The sequence below is a fragment of the Leptosomus discolor genome, chromosome 2 (assembly GCF_034619465.1).
Source record: "Leptosomus discolor isolate bLepDis1 chromosome 2, bLepDis1.hap2, whole genome shotgun sequence".
Classification (NCBI taxonomy): Eukaryota; Metazoa; Chordata; class Aves; order Leptosomiformes; family Leptosomidae; genus Leptosomus; species Leptosomus discolor.
In genome coordinates, this window is record NC_141392.1 from 55422089 (window position 1) to 55444375 (window position 22287).

General features: G+C 40.3%; 1 protein-coding gene across 3 annotated transcripts; it reads right to left on the reverse strand.

Annotated features, from left to right (window-relative positions):
* Window positions 1-1121: 1121 nt before the first annotated feature.
* LATS1 (large tumor suppressor kinase 1) lies at window positions 1122-21361 on the reverse strand. 3 transcript variants are annotated; one of them, XM_086482390.1, is made up of 8 exons: window positions 21090-21361; window positions 16842-17350; window positions 12933-13068; window positions 9616-11141; window positions 4367-4949; window positions 3125-3307; window positions 2779-2885; window positions 1122-1800 (listed from the first exon to the last, which is right to left on the reverse strand). In XM_086482390.1, exons 2-8 carry the CDS (start codon window positions 17190-17192, stop codon window positions 1279-1281), a joined length of 3408 nt encoding a protein of 1135 aa, XP_086338516.1. In that variant the 5' UTR covers window positions 17193-17350; window positions 21090-21361; the 3' UTR covers window positions 1122-1278. The 3 variants fall into 3 exon arrangements, with proteins under 3 accessions (XP_086338516.1, XP_086338515.1, XP_009944509.1); XM_086482389.1 differs by having other exon boundaries at window positions 9616-11144; XM_009946207.2 differs by having other exon boundaries at window positions 12918-13068.
* Between the last annotated feature and the right edge of the window lie 926 nt (window positions 21362-22287).

Consider the following 22287-nt stretch of genomic DNA (forward strand, 5'->3'; position numbering starts at 1 on the left):
ACGGGCTCAGCACCCTCCCACCACGAGACCCAAGGGGATGCCTGCTCACTGCTGCAGGAAGTTATGAGAACAGTAATGCAGAAGGCGGCAGACACAGACGTAAGTTCCTAACTCTGTTCTGGACTGGGCTGGGAAAGACGGACCACTGACCCTGTACTGACGGCTCAGATCGACTGGTGCACGACATTTCTCCTCAGGCCGTGTAACTACGAGGAAAACTATTAAAGCCAAGTGATACTAGCATCCACAACAAGTCTCAAAAGCCATAATTTATAATCTTTCCCCATTACTATCTCAAACACATAATAAAGAAACTATTCTAAAATTTATTTTCCAAACTAAAACTTCCACCTAAAGCAGAATTGTACATGCTTTACAGTTTGGTTGTAGTCAGAAAATTAAGCTAGATTTAAGAAAATGTTTTTCCTAAAGCTTCTTTTCTTCTCATAATTATAGAACTGATGACAAGAGACAAGTTGTTTCTGAGGGAGCAGTCCTTCTGCTTTGAGAGTACCAGTCTCAAAGCCATAGTGTTACTAATGTCAAATTCAATTACTATTTAATAAAATACTAGTTCTAATGCTTTATCACTTTACAATCATACTATAGCCAAGATTGACACTTTCTTGTTCCAAAGCTGAGAACTATGCCACTACCACAGCAGCTGCAAACATTTCACCAGATAGATGGCTCAGTTTTTACAACGCTGTGAAAATTAGGCTAAATATAGTGAGAAGTGAGGGTACAGCAGCCTTTTTTTTTTTTTCTTCCCCTCTTCAGAAATGTATCAGAGCGCTTTATTAGTGTAAAGTACGTTTTATATTTGGTCAACGCAAGGAAAAACTGTCATTAAAAATTCTGAAGCAGAGATTTGTTTTCTAAAATTATCCAGTATATGTACAAATAGATACCAGGTATCATCTTAGGAAAAAAAAAAAAATAAAAAATCACTATTTCCTATTTTGAGTACTTACAGTACAGAGAATCAATAAAATTCAAGTGATACTTCTTTTTTCTACCTAACATCAAATTTCTTCTAAATTAAACAATTAACAATGCTAGAATAAATTAATATTTGAAAAGGATTTCCCTGTACTCTGGGGAAACAAAATGTCTGGGGGGGGGGGGGGAGACACAAATTTTTAGTGTTTAAAAAAAAAAAAAATAAAAAGCATGCATGTCTTTACCCTAGCAATCTTATCTCAATTCTCTTATGAGACCTTTAAAAAATTGCAGCTGCAAAATAAGTTTAGTTAGTTTTTAATCTTCATTCCTCTACTAAACATAAACCAGGTCACGGTTTTGAACTCCTCTACCTGCCTGTTCATCATCATCATCATCATCATCATCTGACTGCTGTTCTGAGTTTTGGGAACTACCATACTCATATTCAATAGGCTTTGGATTGTTGTATGGGTAGCCATTGTCATCAAAAAACCTGCGGAACGTGAACTCATAAAAAGCATGTTCAGGATGTTTTCCATTTTTGTACCACCCATTAAGTGTATCATTTCTGTTCCCTTCTTTATCATCGTCACTCCACAGTTTATCTGGATCCACTGGATCAAAGTTTGATGTGTCCGTAGGATGAGCAATTTTGGGAATGTAGAAAGCAGACTGTCGCCGTAGATCGCTTGAAAAATCAATTGTTTTAAAAAATGGATGAGCTTTTATTTCATCTGCACCGTTTTTGCCTAAACGATCTTCTGGCCCTCGGCAGAGTTTAATAATAAGGTCGGAGGCCTCTGGAGTCAATTTAGCTTGAGGTGGAATATGAAGTGCAGTTTGCCAGTTGATAACCTTTAAAGCAAAAAGAGGTGTTATTTGATTTACAATTCCATAAAAAGGAAAAGACACAGTGAAAATTAAAACAAAACAACAAACAGCCACAAAGCAATCATTGAACACGTGTAAGTGTTTTCACACTACAGAGGGGAAAACGTAAAGCTGCTCTTTCAAAAACACAAGGAACATTTCCTCTGGAAATCTGGTAAACTCCAGGTAAAGTTTATTCACATTCTAAATTTAAACTGGAGTCTGTCTTGGAATACCCCTGTTATAAACGAAAAAGATACCACAAAATCCAGCACCTGGAACCTAAGATTAGGCACGTGGCTTACAATCCTAAAAAAAAAAAGTTGAGGCAAACCAATTTTAATTTATTTGGTGCACACTGGAAAGACAAACAGATTTAAAGTTAAAACTCCCAAACCAATACTGCATTACATTTGAGCCAACTAGTAGTATCTTGCGAGCCGAACGCAGTCTTGCAGAAACGGCACCTGCAGAAGGTTGCCCTGGCGGCTTCTCTGAACAGCTGGGGCTCAGGAAGGAAGCGACTGATGGCTCTGAGCTGTCAGTAACCCTGAGCAGCCACGGTCATCTGCTGCTCCTCAACCTTTGCATGCTGAGCACCTGCAGATACATCACCAAAGGACATACTCTGCAGGTAAGTGGGCATGAAGCCGAGGGGCAGGAAAAGAACACTCAGATGCTGGAACAGGAGAAGAAAGGGAAGCGGAAATAACAACTGGAACTGAGATCTGAAATGTGATTCTTAGTTGGCATGACCAGATAAAAGATCTGACCATGATCCTTGAAGTCTCTTTACAAATTAAGTGCACCACCACAGTAAAGTTTAAAAGCTTGTTAGTTTATAACATGCTCGGATGGAGCAGCACTCTCAAAAATCACCTTTGATTCCACTACAAATTAGAAAGACTATGTAAATTTCAAGCCTCCTTTTTAAGGCTGTTAATACCAGACTTTTAAAATTACCTTCATTTGTGTTTCCAGTGGTGTTTGTGCCAGGAAAGGAGGCTGCCCCACTAACATTTCAAAGAGAATTACTCCAACGCTCCACCAGTCACACAACTGTGTATAACCTGAAATTAAGTCAAAACAAGGTAGTCAAAGCCTCAGTATAATTTTAATCTTTTATTTCTAGGAATAAAAAAGGTTCACAAGAGAATTCTATTCAATATTTAAGATGTCCATACTAACAACTACTTATTTTTTGTCAAAATATTACATACTTGGGAAAAGCGGCAGCGTAAGAAAGGTGAAACAAGCTACCCGAGTACCAGTTACTTTGCAGCAAGATTACAGTGCAAAAATGCGTTACCTGTTCGTAACAATACTTCTGGCGCAATGTAATTGGGTGTGCCAACCAGGGAATGGGCCAGACAGCGCTGATGCTGGCGTGCAGCCCGACGCTCAAGCGGCTTCAGCCGATCTCCGCACCTGCAATTTGCTGGGTCACCCCATTCATTGCTGAAATCCATACTGTCTTGACGTGCGTGATCACCTATAGTGGAGCGAGAAAGATGCCAACACTGAGGATGATTAATTAGTTCTTATCTAGGATGACACTTTCTTTCTCTCTTAACATTTCTTGTTATACAATAGAATCTGTTTCAACACTCAATTTGAGAGCTAAAACTATCACCAACATCAGGATGTTGACTTTTTGCTTATGATACAAAATACCAGCTTTTGAGGACACAGGGTTTTTAAGTTAATTTTTGACACAACTGTAAGAAAGTATTGCGTTTTAGCTTTTCTCAGTTTTTCCTTAACATAACCACATTGGGGTACAGGGTGTATATTTTTCTTGCTTCTATGTAAACAAAAAATCCCCAATATTTAAAGCATCAAAAAATAAAATCAGATTGTAATTCTTCAACTTCCCTCTAGAGACTGTGCAACAGTCTAGCCCAAGATACATGATATTTTGAAAAAAAAAAAAAAAACAAGTCAAAAGTAATTTAAAAATTGTTTTTGAAGGTATGTTTATTTTTGAAAATTAAAAATAGGTTATTACAAAAATCTGTATTTTACCACGCTTAGAACTGTGAAATTTTTTTTTGCTCTAACCGTTTTTTAGCTGTTGTTTTAAGTAATCAAGCAGGATCTTTAAACACCTACTTAAAACTTTCTCAGAAATCAATAGGTTACACTAAAAGGAAGTACACAAGACACACCAAACCCGGGGGCAAGGTTTTCAAGAACACACACATTCAAAACATCAGTCCCATCCTCAAAACAGAGTTAGGGCTGTTGTCTATGTGATTATCTTGCTACTGCTGTGATTTTCTCTCTCCTAATTTCAGAAGCCACTAATGGGACAAACTTACAGCAGCACAGCTCATTCCTTCTCCCTTAAGGAATCAATGCTCACACCTACAAACTCACCCCAACTAAACACTGCTTTCCATAATTCGACTGGTGTGTAGACATATTGTTAGGTGCATTATTATTCAGAAAGGAAACAGCACAGTCATCTTTCTACCCATTTATTATTTAATTCCCTGCAACGAGTAACACGTCAACAAAATAACAAAGAAACCTTTTATATTTCTCTTACCACTCTGGTAGTATTTTGAATCGTGGGTCCATCGAAAACCTGTACAGAGCCCGAAGTCAGTCAATTTAATATGACCATCGCGGTCTATCAAGATATTATCAGGTTTAATATCTCTGTGGATGAAGCCCATTTTATGAACACTTTCAACTGCGCAGGTCAGTTCTGCTGTGTAGAACCGTGCCAGATTTTCTGGAAAGACACCCATTCTAATTAGGAGACTCATCATATCGCCTCCTGGAATGTAGTCCATTACAAAGTACAAATTGTCCTTATCTTGGAATGAATAGTACAGGCGAACCACCCATTCATTATCAGCTTCTGCAAGGATATCCCGCTCAGCTTTAACATGAGCAACTTGATTTCTAAGCAAGACATCTTTTTTCCTCAGAGTTTTTGTTGCATATAAAGCATTAGTATCCACTTTTCTTGCTAGGCAAACTTCTCCAAATGCACCAACTCCCAGAGTTTTAATTTTTACAAACATCGACTTGTCCATTTTAGCTCTTCTTAGCCGAATATAATTAGATTCTTTCTGGCACAGCATTTTCCTCATTTGATCTCGGGCTTCCGGTGACAATCCAACCTGTGCAGCAAACAGAATTAAATCTGAAGAGTGAACAGTACTCTTAATTCTTAGTGGCTTTCTTATAACTACAAGGCTTAGGCAAAGCAAACCAAATATTTATATAAAGCATGGAAAATAATACTTAAAGGGCTTTTGTTTTAATTTACACATTAGGATTCTATGAAAACATATAGAAGTGATACAAAACGTGATCACTTTCAACAGCAAAATGCACGAGGTGCCATGCACCAGAAGGTTCTTGACAAGGGAGTACGTTCTCAAGGAGATAAAGGGTAATTTACAAACTACTGATAAAAACCACTGCAAATAATACTTATCCGAGTAACAGCGTGCATCAACTGCCTCCCTGATTCTCTGCGCAGAGCTAAGAGCAGCCAAGACGTGCCTAGGAGCAGTAAGTCGCTGAGGGCTACCAAGGAGCTGCTGGGGGAAAGGCTGCCACTCTCTAGAGTACTAAAGCAGAAGTCACTAAACTTCTGACCATATCAGTGGAATTCCAGTTGCAGGAGGGAGTGACTCTCTCACTCTCCTGCTTCCCTGTGTAGCTACACAAACCAGATCCACATGGCACCATTTCCTACTGTCCACCCACACGAAGCACATGCCTCTGCCACAAGCCAAGACCTGATCTTCCCTCTTATCACATAACCCACCTCACTAACATGACTCCAGTCACACTCTCTCCACTCTACACACCAACCAGTTGAGCAGAGCAATTTCTTTGAAGTGGCTCACTCCTCCTCATGGTATCAGTTCTTGGCTTCCATCTGTGTACATACCCTTATCTTGAACAAACATCCCTGGTATTCTGGCCAACACCACTAACATTCTGACAGCTGAAACACTCACAGGCCACAGTAACTCATCACCTACAGTGTGGAAACCCTTATCTACAAGAACCACGCTGAGCATTCTTGTCATATCCCAACCTGGGATCCTCCTAGTATATTTTTGCTGGCTTCAATTCCTTTAAAGGGCCATTCAATTCCAGTGCCATTCTTCTTGGCAAATTTCAGGCCCTGGAAGCAGAATATCTTTTTTTTTTTTTTTTTTTTTCTGTATGTTGTTTTGATGTAAGGAGACTCTTTCTTCAATTTTTTAATAGTCTTTTCTCTGTGACACTACCCCCATACAGCTTGATGTTCATTCCTTCATTTTCTGACAGCATTTTCAAGATCTGCTCCCTTTTTCATAGCATCTCAATTATCTTATTTGCCTACCTGGCTTGAAATCACCATCCTACAGCAATGATTTCCAAGTTCAACCTACAGTACACTCCCTTATTTTCTTCCTGGACATTCTGATCATCAAATTGAACATGGCCAAACTGAATCCCTGCAAACATCACTCAAGCACTATTCTAGAAGTTTCCAATTTCTTATTGTCACATCTTATCAATTCTTGATACTAAATCTTGCTGCTTCCATCTCCTTAATATTTCAAATGTTAAAGATACTGCCTGCATAACAGTACTCAGGACCATCATCAGGGTTAGCTAACCACTAGCCTAGGCCTATATACATTGCACGTTAATAGATGACTTCTACTTTGCCTAACTTGCAATATAACTTGAAACAAAATATAATAGACATGACTGAGAAAAAAGGCGAGATAAAAGATCAATTAGGCATCATTCAGCATCTTAAAAATGCTTTCACGACACTGTATGTCACCTATTAAAGAAAATACTGTTAGAACACAGAAAATTTCTTACAGGCATCATGACAAAAATGAACCCAAAGGAAATGCAATTAGGAAAACGCATACAAAATGCTTGTCTACCCAAATAAACTTCACAAGGAGTATCAATTCATTAAGATTTAAATGGGGAAGGCTGTCTCAAATTGAAGACAAAACTTTTTGTCGACATCAGACAGGCAGTAGTTAGGACTGGGTAGCAGTAGTTTCAAGGCTGGATGTGAGAAATAGGTTCAGCTCCCTACTCTGAATCAACACACTACTGCAGGAATACCCAGGCACTGTCTTCCATGACACAAACAACTCAAGTTTTCTGTGAATGAACATGCTTAGGGCACACTTCAACACAGAAGGAGGGATTTTTTGAAGACTTACAAATGTCAACACAACATTTGAAGACCTGACCCTGTTAAGTTCAGACAAGAGTGGGCCACCTTCTCAAGTCCCATCTGAACCATGAAGTCTGCTTCAGTACAGCCCCACTTGCACACAAACTGGACTCCACTGATCAGTTAGAAAACTGGCAAAGAATATAATCTAGATGTCAACAAAACCCTAGAAGAGGTGAGACCAAATGCAGTGATTAATCACTGCAAGACACACAATTAAGAGTCTCCAAAAACCTTGTACCTTTACCTTCTAGTACCCGCTTTCTAGCTGTTGCATCCTAACAGTTTTGTTGTAAAGAACAGCCCATGTCCCACAATTTGTCACCTCTCCCCTCAACCCATCTTCACTTTTTCCTATGCCATCCACTAAAACAAATGTTAATCTCAAACTGATTGCTCTCTGCATTGCTGTATTTTCCCTAGAAGTCTCCTCAGCTACAGCATTTACCAAAAATTAACCAACTTTGTCAGCTGCACAAACGCTCATGCACACACACCTCCAATTATTTCTAGTCAATGACAAAACACGAGAGCTTCCCGAATTGCTCTATGATTATCACACAATTCGCTCTCATTTTGCTCCCTTCTCATCTTGCTGTGCCTTAAATCATGACTTAAGTTTCTCTTTGCAGCAAAGACACCTAGCATAGTTCTCAGCCAAACTCACACATCTAAACTAAATATTTTGAAGACAGTTACAGCTTCACTCTATTCCCTAGGAAAGCTGACAGCATAAAAATATGTCACCTATGCTAGACATACATCATCCTGTGAAGGTAGGTATTTCTGTAGAGATGCATTCAGATTTTTTTTTTTCCCTTTCAAAATTCCTACCAAAGGGGGAAAAAAATAAGGGATTCAATACTTGTTTAATACTCTTGAACTTCCTGAAAACAAGTAATGAGCTAGTTTCTCTTTCTCCTCCTCATGAAGACACAAAATATACTTCACTATTGTGGGATTCCTCTCCTATACTCTGATGAAAAAGCAGAGGTCTGCTGCCGCATAATACCCTATTTTCCACACTTCAGCCTGTAATTAAACATCCCAGCTTTAAATCCAGTCTAAATATTAGAAATTGCATTTCATATAGGACAAGACATTTACTAGGGTGCTTTAAATGCACAAGAAAAATATCAAGAAAAGTTACATCAGTGCTTTCATATAAGTAATACTTAATGCTTGCAATACCATGGAACACAACACAGTAAGAAGGGAAAGTGACATTTGCAAATCAGTATTAACTATAACCTTACATTTAAGTACTCAGAAATGGTCAAAATAAATTCATGCTTAATTTCGATGCAGGATTGCATGCAAAGCCCTCTAAAAAGGATCATGCTATTCTTAATAAATACTGTTGCTCCAAAATCTTACTTGTCTACACAGGGATGGAGGCTACAGAGTTCAGGAAAGCTTCCCACACCTTAACAGTTTAAATCAGCTGTTAGTGGAAGTGAAAAGGAAAGAGAGAAGACTAAGAATAAAGATCTAGAAAGAATTCCAGGAAAAAATCTTGCTAACATTTACATATTCGTGATTAAGCAAACACTTACAAAACACTACAGCTTACAGTAAGAATTTTCAAAGCGTAAGAAAACATGGATTTAAAAAACAGCACTTCAAGAAAGTGGCAGAAGCCAAATACATTCTTTCATAGAATAAACTAAAAGGCACATCACACGTCAAATTTTCAACTGCAATCGTTAAGAAATATATATAAGCAATACATCTCAAATTTCCATTTCTGCAAATCTTTTTTTTCACTACTTCTCACTATTTTCTTTTTTGAAATAACATATGTATACACCTCCAGTTTTTACCCTTTTGATATGGTTTAGTTGAACAGTGAAATCCCAGACTGACTTCATGTAGGCACAAAGAAGTTGGTTTTACATGGTTTTGTTGACGTCTGGTTTTTATTACCCCATTCGACTACCCCTTGTTTAAACAGATACCCTTACAGCCTGGATTATAAAATACTTGGGCAAAAGGTACCATGTCTCTCATTCTACCAGTCTAACATTTAAATATTGATTTTTTTGATTTGAACTTAGAAAACCCTATCACTACTGGAAACAAACTGCAGAACATAAAAAGGTATCACTGTTCAGGTGACTATATAAATGTACTAACCAGCCTACCACTTGCCCCTGCTTTGTTTGTACCTGTAGTGTTTTAAAAAAATAAAAATATTTTAAGTGTCATTAAAATATTGCATATAACGCTCTCAAAAATCAGGATTAAATAGAATCGACAACAAAAAGCTGAGCCACATAGTTAAATCTCAGTTCACGTAACAATGATTTTGCTTATCCTGCCTTACCATAAGCCAGATGAACTACATTTAGACATGCAAAAATCTTACTTTAAACAATTAACTTCCAAGACAACAATGAAGTACATAAACAAAGCAATGAAGGACTTACCACATCTCAAACACCAAAACTAAAAACAGACTCAATACCATGATATACCATAACGTTCTGTTTATCTGTACTATTTAAACGTTCTCCAATCAAGACATATTTCTCAAAATTAATACATTGTAGATTTAGAAAGGAGAAAGAGTTTACCCGCATCATTTCATTCTCTAGTTGTTTTTTCCGATGCAAACGCTGCTGATGTGACTTCAGTATATTCTCCACGTGCTGCTCCATGAAGAATTTAAAGGCTTGAGGGGAATAGCTTTGAATGCGAGACTCTCTTCTTTCTTCATCTTTCTTGTTTTTTCTAACGGGAACGGGTGATGTTGTAATCTGTTTCTTTTCTTTATCTGTTGAATCAACACATTCATAATTCTTTTCATTCTCATCCTCCTTGGATAAAATAGGCAGTTCCTCCTTGTTGAGCTTGGGTCCTGTCTCGTACAGATTGACAGAGGGATTCTGATGTAACAAGTGTTTTGGGTAAGGTGGTGGGGGACCCTGGTAATTCGGAGCCTCTACAACAGGAGACATAACTGCCATATTCGTAGACGGACTCTCGGAGAAGGGAATGGTCTGAACGGTTTGCACTGGCTGTGGCATCCAGGAAGGGTGAGTGGGCGCTAAGGCAGTCTGTAGCTCTGGTTTCAACACACGCATACTTTTTACCGGTTGCTGAATGGGAGCTGGCGTTATAGCTGTCACTGTTGTGGCCGAAGGCTGAGAGCCACTAGAGTGACTCTGCCTGTTTCCATGATGGTTGTTGAAAGAATTTGACCGTACGGGAACATTGGGTTGCCATGTAGGCAGGTCATGCCCATTGCCAGGGGATGACTGCGGTGGCACGGGGGAAGGCTGTGACCAGGACGCAGGTATTCCAGCTACCGTTGTATTATAAAGTTCCATGTTGTGACTATTTCTGTTTGGCACCATCATTGCCTGAGGAAGGTTCCCATTGGTGTACGCTGAAGGAGGAGCAGATCCTCCCGCCTGCATCTGTAGTGCTGTGGGACTTTGCCTGTTAGTTGGATTCATGGGGTATGGAGGGGGCTGGCGACTCACCGAGTTCCCAGGCACCACATTCTGGTGAACTATGAATTCCGCCTGACAATTGCCGTTTTGTATTCCAGCTCTTCCTGAGGGAAAACTGAATTTGCTGTTGGCAGAACTCTGCATGATTATTGGTTGCCTGCCAATGGGGACAGCACTCATGCCTCTCTGACCCTGCGTGGAAGAACTTATGGGTGGAGGATTCATAGGAGGAGGTGGATAACCATCCTGCCACGCTCCTGGTGGCACTGGAGAAATACGGGAGATCACATATTCCATGTTTCCAGAGTAACGCTTTGTTTGAGAGTTTGGTTCCCAGGAAGGAGGTGGAGGGGTAGTTCCCCTTGGAGGGGGTGTCTGTCCTCGAGGAGGCGGAGGAGGAGGAGTGACACTCCTTATCTGTGGTAGAGGCGGGGGATTTACTCTTTGTCCATTGCCAGGATGAGCCTGAGCAAATGCTGCAATGCCAGATCCAGATAACGGCCTTCCTACATCAGGCTGCGAGCTGGGACTTTCTGAGCGATAAACTACGCCATCTCCCAGGGAAGGGCCATGCCGCTGAGGAACCAAGGACTCCTTAGAACCCTTCCAGCTCTGCTTGCGGTTAACCGACTGCTGTACAGTCCCTGCTTTTACAAGAAGAAAACACAGCATTTATATTATTAGAAATTATTTCTATTTCCTGCTTTGAATATTTTATTCTTCTGCATTAATTACTACCAAAACAGGATGGGAATTCTCTGACACAGGGTAATCCACTGTACGTCACATGAAAAATTTACCTCTATCTAGTAATACACAGCATGCTATGGTAATATGCTCAGTACACAGTGTAAGAGTAACAAAATGCAATGAAACCATAGTACCAGAGTTTTTAGAAATCACTTTTCTGAAGGTGCATTTTGCTTCCTTTCCAGATACGCTCAATTGTTAATTGGAAAAAAATGGTAATATGCAAAATTATCAGGCGTGCTATGTATTTTTAATCATGCATACAAGCAACTCTCAGAAGGGATGTTCGGTACAAGCGCAAAAAAGCAATAGCATGGAAAAATAGGTTTAGTCATGTCGCTATTTATTCCAGTTTAACACTTATTGCAAGTGAAATGTTCTTAAACTGAAATTTAACCGAATGCTGTAAAAATCAAACAGCTCGCTTACACTCTTGTATGCATACAGTTCATCCAAAATCGTTACGTGAAATTTGATTAAGTATTTTAATTTTAAAAGTTATGTCTTCCTGGGTAAAAGTGTTGTATAGAGGCAAGAATTAAAACTATATGAAAGCAAAACTTACAGAACCAAACCCTACAATATATTTACTTTTCAGATGTTATTCCGCATCATATAAACAAAGTAATACGCAAGGAATCGATAGTGCATGCAGTCTTACTGTGCTTTTTACAATGTTACTACTGCGATATCTGTAAACACATACAGTTCTGTAACCACTAAAAGTCACTGTATCGCCAGTAAAAGGATGTGTTATTTACTGTACCTTTGCAAGTAACAAACATGGCTAAATGGTGGCGTTTAGCTAGCAGCTGCATACAAGCACCGACTAATCCTGCTTCACAGAGTAAAAAATATTGCAGTAGCTTGCTACTCTTGACTACTAGTTTTTCTTCATACCTATATGGTCGACTTAAAATGTAACTTTACAGAGCGAGCAGCTCAGCACAACTTCGGTCAAACAGAAGTTCAGAATTTCTGCTGCATCAGGATCTATTAAAAACGTGCTTGCATGTGTTAAGAGAGCAATAATAAGTAGCAAAATTCTGACTCTGTTGCTACTAACGCCCTAGTCTGTCCCCTAACTTCTGTAAAAACATGAAGTCTGCCTTAAAAACCACACAAACAAAATCTGGAACCAAGCAGAAAATTAAGCAGAGAGGGGAATCTGGAAACAGGACATCCTAAAATACAAATATTGTAGCTGTATAGTATACAAATATATACACACACAAATAATACAGATACACAAAAATATACATACGTAGTACTGCTGTGTGGGCGAGTGTGTGAAGAGAGAGACAAAAAATTAAGAATTCAGTGCTTCTACACAGCACTTGACACTAAGAACAAAATATTGGCATCACATCAATGAGGGACAAAAACTACTAAAATGAGACCTGAATGCCATTCCTTGTATAAAACACTTACATACAATACTAAAATCATGCAGTTATAAAAAGAAATGTTTAAGAAATTCATGTCAAATGCACCCATCTTTCGGAAGAATTACATTATATATTTCACACGCTATTTCTAAAAGCAAAAAACTGTATCTCAACATCTCCTCTGTTCCATTGTGAGCATATGAAGGAGGAATTTGCCCGCTTGTATTTTTCGGCTATAAGAATACGCTCAGTGAGTTACTGAGTTACCATGAACACACCTACCTGGTGGTTTCATACCTGTGTTTAGAGGTCTTGCTGCTGCTGCAACCATCTGCTCCCGACGAGGATCCTGGTAGCTCATTTTACTTATAAATTCAATGGCAGCTTCTATACTACGGTTGTTAGTTTGTCTAAGAGCTTGTATAACCATATCCTAAAGACAAAATTATAGAAAAAAAAATAAATTACAATAAATGGCAAAACCACCAAAAATCATGGTTATTTTCCAAAATATCCTCCAGTAATTTTTTATATTTATATATATAATTCCAGAAAGTAAAGCACATAATTGATTTCTCTCCATCGATTTAAAACTAATTTTAAAACTTTTTCTCCACAACACATCCTCCAAAACACCAATACAGTCTGGATCTTCAGGAAAAAGTTAACTTGTTGAAGCACTGAAGTTTTGATGTAAATCATGTCACTTTGCTCTTTGTACAGTTTGCTTATACACACTGATACACACTACCCAGGTAATAGCTAGTTACATGATGACCAGAGGTCCCTTCCAAGCTAAGTTATTATATGAAAGATACACTAATGTGAAATTCAGAACGTTGCTATTTGCTTATTTTCCTCCAATTCAGCATGACTTTTTGGCAACAAATATCCATCGGTTTCTCCCTAAGAATTCTTCCTGATGAAAACAACGTTATCGGCAGAAAATCTATTATTTTTGTGGTAGATTTAGGCCCTGTCTTCTTAGGGATCCAAACACCAGTTTTGATCTCATGGCCAATCCCAGTCCTGTCAATGGAAAACGTATTATGGACCAGCGATTTTTCCACTGACTTGAATAAGATCAAGGTCAAGCAACAGAGGCAGAATTTCAGAGATGGTTAAAAGTCAGGCCCTGCTCTCCCACTTGTATTGCACGGGATTCCTGCAGCTGACTCAGTCTGAAACAAATCCACAGCATAACTCCCTATAACGAAGCACACTGTCTTCAGTGATTTTTTTATGGCCATACTTTGTCATATTGAAGCTATCATTTTAGTTCACATTGTGTTTGAACAGGTTACCTACATATGACAGCATTCACCTCCTACTAAAATCAATGGGAAATCAAAGAGGGCTCGGAAGGGAAGTAGTCAGTATCAACTTCAAATTCAAACACACGTTTATACTTTCACCATGCCTGTGTACATTTTTAACACTACAAACATATAAAATTACATACAGCCTTCAGAAACAATAATCAAATTCACTGAACAAAGCAGAACCTTAAAAAAGGATTTTAAAATTAAAAAAAATACATGTAATAAGTTGTTACAATGTTTACAAACCAGCTGACATTGTTGGAAAAGCAGATATGACTTTTGAACTCATAGCTCCTTCTCAAGGCAGTTATGTCCCCAACACTTCTACTATTACAGGTAAGACTGACCTGTTGCAGAAAAGTACATTTCCCGCACCAGTATGTTACTCGATCATTGTGCAAACACAGAGTTAAGTTGTCCAGAGTATTTAATTTCCAATTTGAATATACTTTTATAAGACCCATCATTCATTTCTACCTATCAGCTTTAATTCTCTCCTTTATCAGTTTCAAATCCAAATTTATGGTCTTTTTAGCCAAGTAATTCTACAATATAGAAACCTAAACCTACAAGTTCACATCACCAAGCCATAAGAAATATAGAATTTCAAAGTACAGAACCTGCAATATTTTAAGAGACACAATTTAGTTCCCTTTCCACTAAGCAGAGGACCTGAACAAGAGCCAAAGGATCTCTCTCCCGTCTAGCTGAAGAACAAAAACCTTGGTCACCTATGTGCCATGAAGTATTCAATTCTTGAAGAACATCAGCTTATACAGAACATATGAGGACTGCACTTGAATCCTAATAAGCAAGACAGATTTTCTGCAAGCTATTTAGAGTGGTTTTTTAAAAACAAAACCAAACAAAACACAATGAACTTTATTCTCCCATAACTTCTATGCACATATATATTACTACCTACATACACACAAAATATATATACATATACACACACACCCGATACTGATAGGTATCTATCTATCGGTTCAGCTTTAATCCTGAATACTACCTACTACTTGAGGGAGGGGGAGGAATAACCAGAACATTTGTGACACTCCATACATATATATATATATAAAAAAAAAAGTATAAATCAGCTGATTACAGCTGGCCAACAGACTCCAGCTACAATCCAGTCCATAAAACCATAAAACAATCCCAGCTCAAAATCCATTCTCTTTTCATTCCTACTGGCTGTCTCAAATACCCCCAGCAAGAAAAATGCTTTCGTACTTCAGCTGTACCTGTCCTCAGTGTTGTTCACGGGCCAGTGCCATATGGACTACCGTGGCACACAACTGTGGGTTAACACACAGCAGAAACAGCTTATGGTGGCACTGTGCCTGAAAAAAGGTCCATATAAGCACAAGTGACCTGGGAATTATCAGTTGTATCCAAGAACAAAGGGTAGGAGCAAAAGGCTTCAAGATACAAAGGATCCAACAAAAATACCAACGTAAGATAACCTTCTAGTTTATTATCCAGCCACATACCATTCTTCAGTTTGCAAAAACGACTGCAGGTTTAATCCGTAAAAATGTATCTGAGAACTGACCTACTTTAAAAAAGAAAAAAAAACAAACACAAAAACAACCCACCCACCCTGCCCAAACCAAAAACCAAACCCAACCTCAGTAACAAACCACACAGGAGGAAAAAATTATTACAAAATCATTTATCATTATAAAATCCTTCTATTCTTACTGAAAACACAGCCTGGACTACGTAACTCAGCAAGTGAAAGGAACATGAAAAACCACTACCAGCACTTGACACAGGGACGTGGTTGAGGAAAAGCCAGTTGACAGTTCTGGAGAAGCTTGCTCTTGGTAGAGGTAGATCTCTCTGTAAATACCAAAGCATCACAGCCAGTGGAACACTTGAGCTGGCTCCTACCACAAGCAGTGCGCTCCTGTAAAGGCAATCCCTGTTGTGGTACTGTGGCTTTTTCCTTTGGAAAGAGGAGTGGTTTGCTAGGTGTTTTTTTTTTTTAAAAAAAAAACCCTGCTTTTGTACTCAGGTTTACAGAGAAGGCATGAATTTCAGATTTGCTTTGATGTGCAGGTTCCAGCAAAAATACAGGAGCTGTGAGTGTATTAATTTTTTATTCCTGGAAATCACTTTTCAGATTCCTTTCATTTATTAAAATGAATGAATGGAAATAAATTTAGTCAATACTTTAAAAAAAAACCCACCGAACAATTATTTAGTTCCCTGTTCTTATACTGAAAATAGCAGCAGAACAATTACTTATGTCCAAGATTTTCAAGAGACTCGACATTTTTGTATTGCGAGTATACCACAGAGAAGACACTTCGCAACTGGTTTTGTCATGTACCTTGTTATTTTATCTGTATCTGACAATGTGCATAAAGGAAGGATGGCCAAATCCCTTTCTCCACAAAGTTTGAGCTTCTATAAGCCACAGATCTCAAAAAGCTCATTAAAATTAATTTCTGAAATATTTGGTACTGCCTTTCAATTTAGAATAGCCATGTTATTAACATATTTTAACAAAGCACAATCCAAAATTCTGTTGAGTATCAAAGGCAAAATCCATGTTCTAAAGAGTCCAGTTCTCTCCACCTAGAATGATATAAATAAAACAACCTACCTCTACCACAAAGAACAAACTGAACAAGATGTTTAAAAAACAAGAAAAAAAAAACACAACAACCCAAGCCTAAGTCCTTCTACTCCTCTTCTTCATCCCCCATTACTACCAGTTTCACTCCATCCTAATTAGAAACCTACCAGATTTTGAAGATGCTATTTTGCTTATCATATGCTGTTCAAACATTCCATGATCAACACCCCCTCCGACATGTCCTAATAGTTTATAGTTAGCAGAACACCAAACCTTGAAAATAAAACATTTCACCTCATCAAAGCCAGCAGCTTGCAAGTCTTGCAGCATTTGTCGATTAACTTCTGATGTTCCTTTGACAGCTGAGGTTGTTTCGTTTGCAAAAGGTAGAAGTGAGTTTCTTATCTCCTGTAAAACTTTATGGTATGTTACAAATTTGGGGGGATTTCGGCCTTGTCTAGGATCTTCAGATAACATTTTGCCCATGCTGTGCTCAACTTTAGCAGCATCTGAGGGTTTAGGTAAATTCCTGAGGCTCTCTCGTATTTCCTGTAGCATCTGCTGGCTGCTGCCAGTATAGTTACTGGCAGGAAAAGTCTTAGGCCTCATTTGTCTATAACCTTCTGGCTTCTCGCTTCTCTTCATGAAAACATGTATATATGCAACCTCCACCAAGGACTCGCATACACCAAAGTTCAGGGAAGACTGGCTGGTAGTTTCAGAACTTGTGGAAGCAGTGGCTCTTCACTGTGAAACCATGGTTCCTGTAGTGCTGGGGTTTGTCACAACCCAAAACTGCTCTCCTGTTATTAAAACAAACAAAAAATCCCATTATACATACAGCAGTGAAAAAGTTCACAACGTGGCATTGGTGGCAGTGAAATGTTCATGCGCAGCACTGCCATCACAGCTGTTAAAGGCGCGCTAAGCAATTTCTTCAGGCAGTCTTTACTCAACCTAAATTACAAACTGTGCTGGGCTTCCAACAGCCCGTTAACAAAAAGGTAGTTTAGGTGCCTCAAGTCCAAACAGTTTGCAAAGGATACGGGCAGAGTAAAGAACTCAGTGTGGTGGACAAAGCTTTCAAGAGCAGATATGAACCGCTGCGTGCACTGCCCCACCACTGCTTCTTTGCCTTCCCTCTCTGCCAGGTGCTGTCTCCGCTCATCACCATGTTCTTTCCATCAACACTTTTATAGCTCAAGGTGCCAACTCTACTACCCAGTTAGCCAGGATATGGGCCAAACACCCCAGCCGACATAAAGCTCCACAAATAGATGGAAGTAAGAAGTACAAAGCACACCAGTAAGAGCATACAATTACCATGATTTTATGCATTCTTTAGCAGTCACATATTTAAAAAGTAAACATTTGCCTAGGTCATTGCACACAACTTTATAATTTCTTAGACCATCTGCCATTTAAACCTGTTTAAGGGTTCAGTTTTGTACGGCAGTCTGTGACAGTCTCTCAGCTCAAGTCTCCTCGAACCTGTCTTTGCCAATAGTTATTTTAAAACTTATCTTATGTAAGTGAAGATGAGAGCAGGGGGGAAAAGGAAACATAGAAAATGTAATAAAACTTTTTTCCTGTAAAATTGTTAAACAACTCAAGCATCAAATTCACTGAAAGCATAGCTGTGACATTTGGTAAGGGAAATAGAACTTTCTGCCAAAAACAAATAAAAACCATTTGCATTTTGAAGGCGCTGACTCATCAGGGAAAGAACCCTGTGCCTGCAGAGAACTCAAATCTCTGCATCTGCGTTGTGCACTAGTAACACTGTAACTGGTATGCCAAAGGATAGAGCAACTAAGGTGAAACACTGAATAAGTTACACAGCCGTTGCATTCCCAGCTTTCTGAAGGATTATGAGGATTCAGATGTCTGCAAGCATCTTTTGTCTCTTATAGAAGTAGTGTGTAGGTAAGTGTTTCTCATACTAGACGTGAATTAACAGGTGTCCAAGGTTTACACAGTCTACACAAAACTCACTCCTCCTTCATCCAGGTTTCACTTCTACAATACTTGCACTGCCATAAATGAATTAATGATTCAGTGACTGAGGAAGAACATGACAAGAAGTTAACAGGAAAAAGAACCCTGTAATACTCATGCAAATTACATTAATTACATACACGAGACCCATATATGAATAAAACCTGAAAGCTTGAAGCAATACATAAATAAGGACTGCAAAAAGAAACACAGGGGACATACTTAACCCCATTGTCCTTGGAGAACCACTTAAGAACTAATATCATTTCTCTAATGAAACTATCTAAATCTTATGTGCTATAACTGCACTCACAAGTTTTCTTTGCCCTGTGATAGGTTTGAAACCTTAAATAAATGTAATTTAGCAGTTACAGTAAAGCTTTTTCCTGCAGTCTGGTAGCATACAATTCTTCAGTGCTCACTGAATAAGGAAAAGATCATCAGACATTTAAGTGAATTTTAATAATAAATAGTGAAGTTTTGCTCAAAGTATTAAAAAATCTAGATTCAGCGTAATGACATTCGGCATGACAGCAATCAAAATGTGATCTAATTTTGGCCTCTTTCAAAATCATTTTCAAAACACACCATATTTAAGACCACATTAAATATCTTCGTCAAAGATACTTTTTTCCAAAGAAAATGTAGTAACTATATTTAGACCATTTTACTAGTTTTGCTACGGACGTTCCTTTTCTTTCCAAGAGACCTGCTTCAAAAGACACATGTTGGATACCCAAGTACAAGGACATAGGTTAATAACACTTGAACGAATCACCACCTCCAGAAAAGTGAAACCTCTGGCATAAACTCATCCTAAAACATAGGACAACATGGCTAAATATATTAGAATTTTAGTAATCCAGATTACTTGTTCTAATTCAGCCAAAATTAGGAGTAACGACTGTTCACCATTAGCAGGGCAATCTAAATAACACAGTTGGTATTGATCTTGTGTCACACATACACCAATGAGAGAAGAAAAAAAAGTCCGTATATGAGTTACTCCTTTTAACAAGTTCCAAAGGCCTGGAATTCAGGAGAAAACGGGTTTTGCACCTATGTATTTTACTGTAATTTCATCTGGTATTTGAACATCCACTTTATGGTCACACCACAGGTAGCTGAGATAAACAAATGTAACACCTCTAAGAGAAATCAAGGTTAAATTAACAGGACACTTAAACCACGAATCAGGAGACCTAGAGTCTACCACCTAAGGGGGGGGGGGGGGGGGGGGGGGAAATCAGCTTGTGCTCTGATTTCTTTAGGTGCAAATCTGAGAGACTTGTATTTCTTTCTAAAGTGCTTTGAAAACTTTAAGACAAGGGATGCTGTAAGTATTTGATAGCTATTATTTTGCTGGAAACTGCAGCATAACAGGATATGGACTGAGCAGTCTTGGAAAATAAAGCTGCACTTTCACATAATTTTTTAGCAGAAGCAGAGCTTTAGCAGTGTAAACCAGCCAGTCCACTTAATCTCCCACCACTTAGCAGCGCCAGCTTAACTGTAAGGCCACACACAGTGAATCAAGCTAAGGAACTTACCCAGATAAATAGTAACTTTTTTTTTGGTGGGTTGTTACTTTTGGCAGTAGTGATAGGTAATAACAGTTTGATGTGTATGTGAAACTACAGTCTTAATTGCCCAGAAACCAAATTAAATTGGTTCTCCAGTTTAATGAAGTACAAGAAAGCATTACTACAGTGCACCTTCCTTTACAAATGAACCTCAAAATTCAGAAGTCACCTCTTATAGACATTTGCACACATTTTAAAGCAAAAGAATTTTTGACTGTTCAGTAAGAAACATATCTCAATTTTGTATTTCTAACTAGTAAACACAAACTGTATGCAACGGAACTGACATCTATTCCTCCTTGCAACTTTGGGTCATTAAATGTAAATGATAAATCTGTTAATGCAGCTGTTTCCACTGATGAAGTTCTCCACTTCCCTAAAGGAGTTACAAAAAAAAAATTTTCAAAATATTTTCTTTTACAGGTCAAACTGTAAGGAAAAAACCCCCACTTGTCTTTTTACAGTATAATCATGAAAGACTGAACTTAAAAACAGGCATCTGAATGAAAAAACAGAATGGCTGCATGCAACTGTCAATAACATCCAAGTTTTTCTGGGGAAAAAAATAAACAGTTTTGTAATAGATATGTAACACTTCCTATCTCCAAAAGTTTTGAACATAGTTTTAAGTACTCGTATTTCCAATGAAGTATTGTACACCACATATTAATCTATTTTGGTTCCCTCCCTCGTGTACCTTTTCTACTATCTTATTTGATACATAATCACAACACTTTCTTGCTAGGAAAAAAAAAATCAGTAATTTGGGAGACATAAAATTAAGTTCGGAGGGGCTTGGGTTTGAAACAACAAAAGGAAGCTGTTCTTCAGATAACATTGAGCCACAAAGCAATTTGCCAAAGGATGCATTTCCAATGTTAAAAGTTTCCTAAGACGAGGATAAAACTGAACCCTGAAAATAGTAAATAAACACAACTACATACGGTCAGGGGAGACCGACCTGCAAATGACCAGAGGGGTTAGCTGAACACCGGGAACATCGTGCGTTCGCTCTGCTCGTTTCCATCCTCGCGCTCTGCTCTCTCCTTTCACAGGACACAGCTCTCCTGGCGCACAGATGCATTCTTAGCCACCCCCGGCCGCAGCAGGGGTCATTTCCAGCGCACCACGGGTGGGTGATCCTCACGGCTAGCAGCAGGACAGCCGCTGAGGACCGCAGTGGGAGCTGCCTTGGCACGGGCAGGTACCAAGGTAACTCCCACAGCTCGGCAGGGCCCAGCGCTTCGAGGACCACTCAGACCAGGAGGGTTTCAGCGCCGGGATGGGTGCTGGGCTTACGGCAATCACGACTGTCCCAACTCTGTCCCACGGCGCTGGGACACCTGCGCTTCTGTCGCCCGGGCCGCTGGTGCGGCGCTGGTCTCTCCGCCCCGGCGGGACGAGCGCGGCCGAGCACTACGGCGGGGGCGGCGGGACCCTCGCCCGGCGGCGGCACAAGGGCCCAACCGGCCGCGCCGGGGCAGCGGGTGGCATGGGCCCTGCCGCCCCTCCCGAGGAGCCGTTCCCCGGCGAGCGAGAAGCCACCTTCGGAGGCGCCAATCCCCGGGCGGAGGAACCGGAGACAGCACCGTCACCCGCGGCCACGTCCCGCCCGCTCCCAGAGGGGCCAAAAGGGCCCAGACCCCCCCCCCCCCGGTCGGCCCTGCCGGAGAGAACTCGTTATCGCCCCTGCACTGCGGCCGCGCCTCTGCCTCCCGCCCTCGACCCGCGGCCGCTCCCGCCCCCCCTCCGCCACCGCGGCACAGCGGACCTACCTGCGGTGAGAATACAGCGGCGGCGGCAGCAGCGCCCCCGGGCCCGGGCGTGGGCGCAGTGACCTCGGCCCGGCCCAGCCCAGCCCGCCCCGCCCGCGCGGCGACGACCGCCGCGGCCCTCCGCGATGCCGGCAGCGGCTCCTCGGTCCTTCCGCCAGCGCCCGCCGCTGCCGCCACGGGCCTCTCAGTTCGGCGCCGCCATTTTGTCGGTGTCTCCGCTGCGGAGGGCTTCCCGGATATGAGCAGCTCCCGGCCTGCCCTGCGCGCCCGGCGCTCCCCCCGCAGCCCCGACCCGGATGGAGCCGGGCCGCCGCCGCCACCCGCCCCCGTCCCGGGAGGTGGCTCAGGCGGCCGCCCCCTGCCCCGGGAACAGCAGCGCGCTGC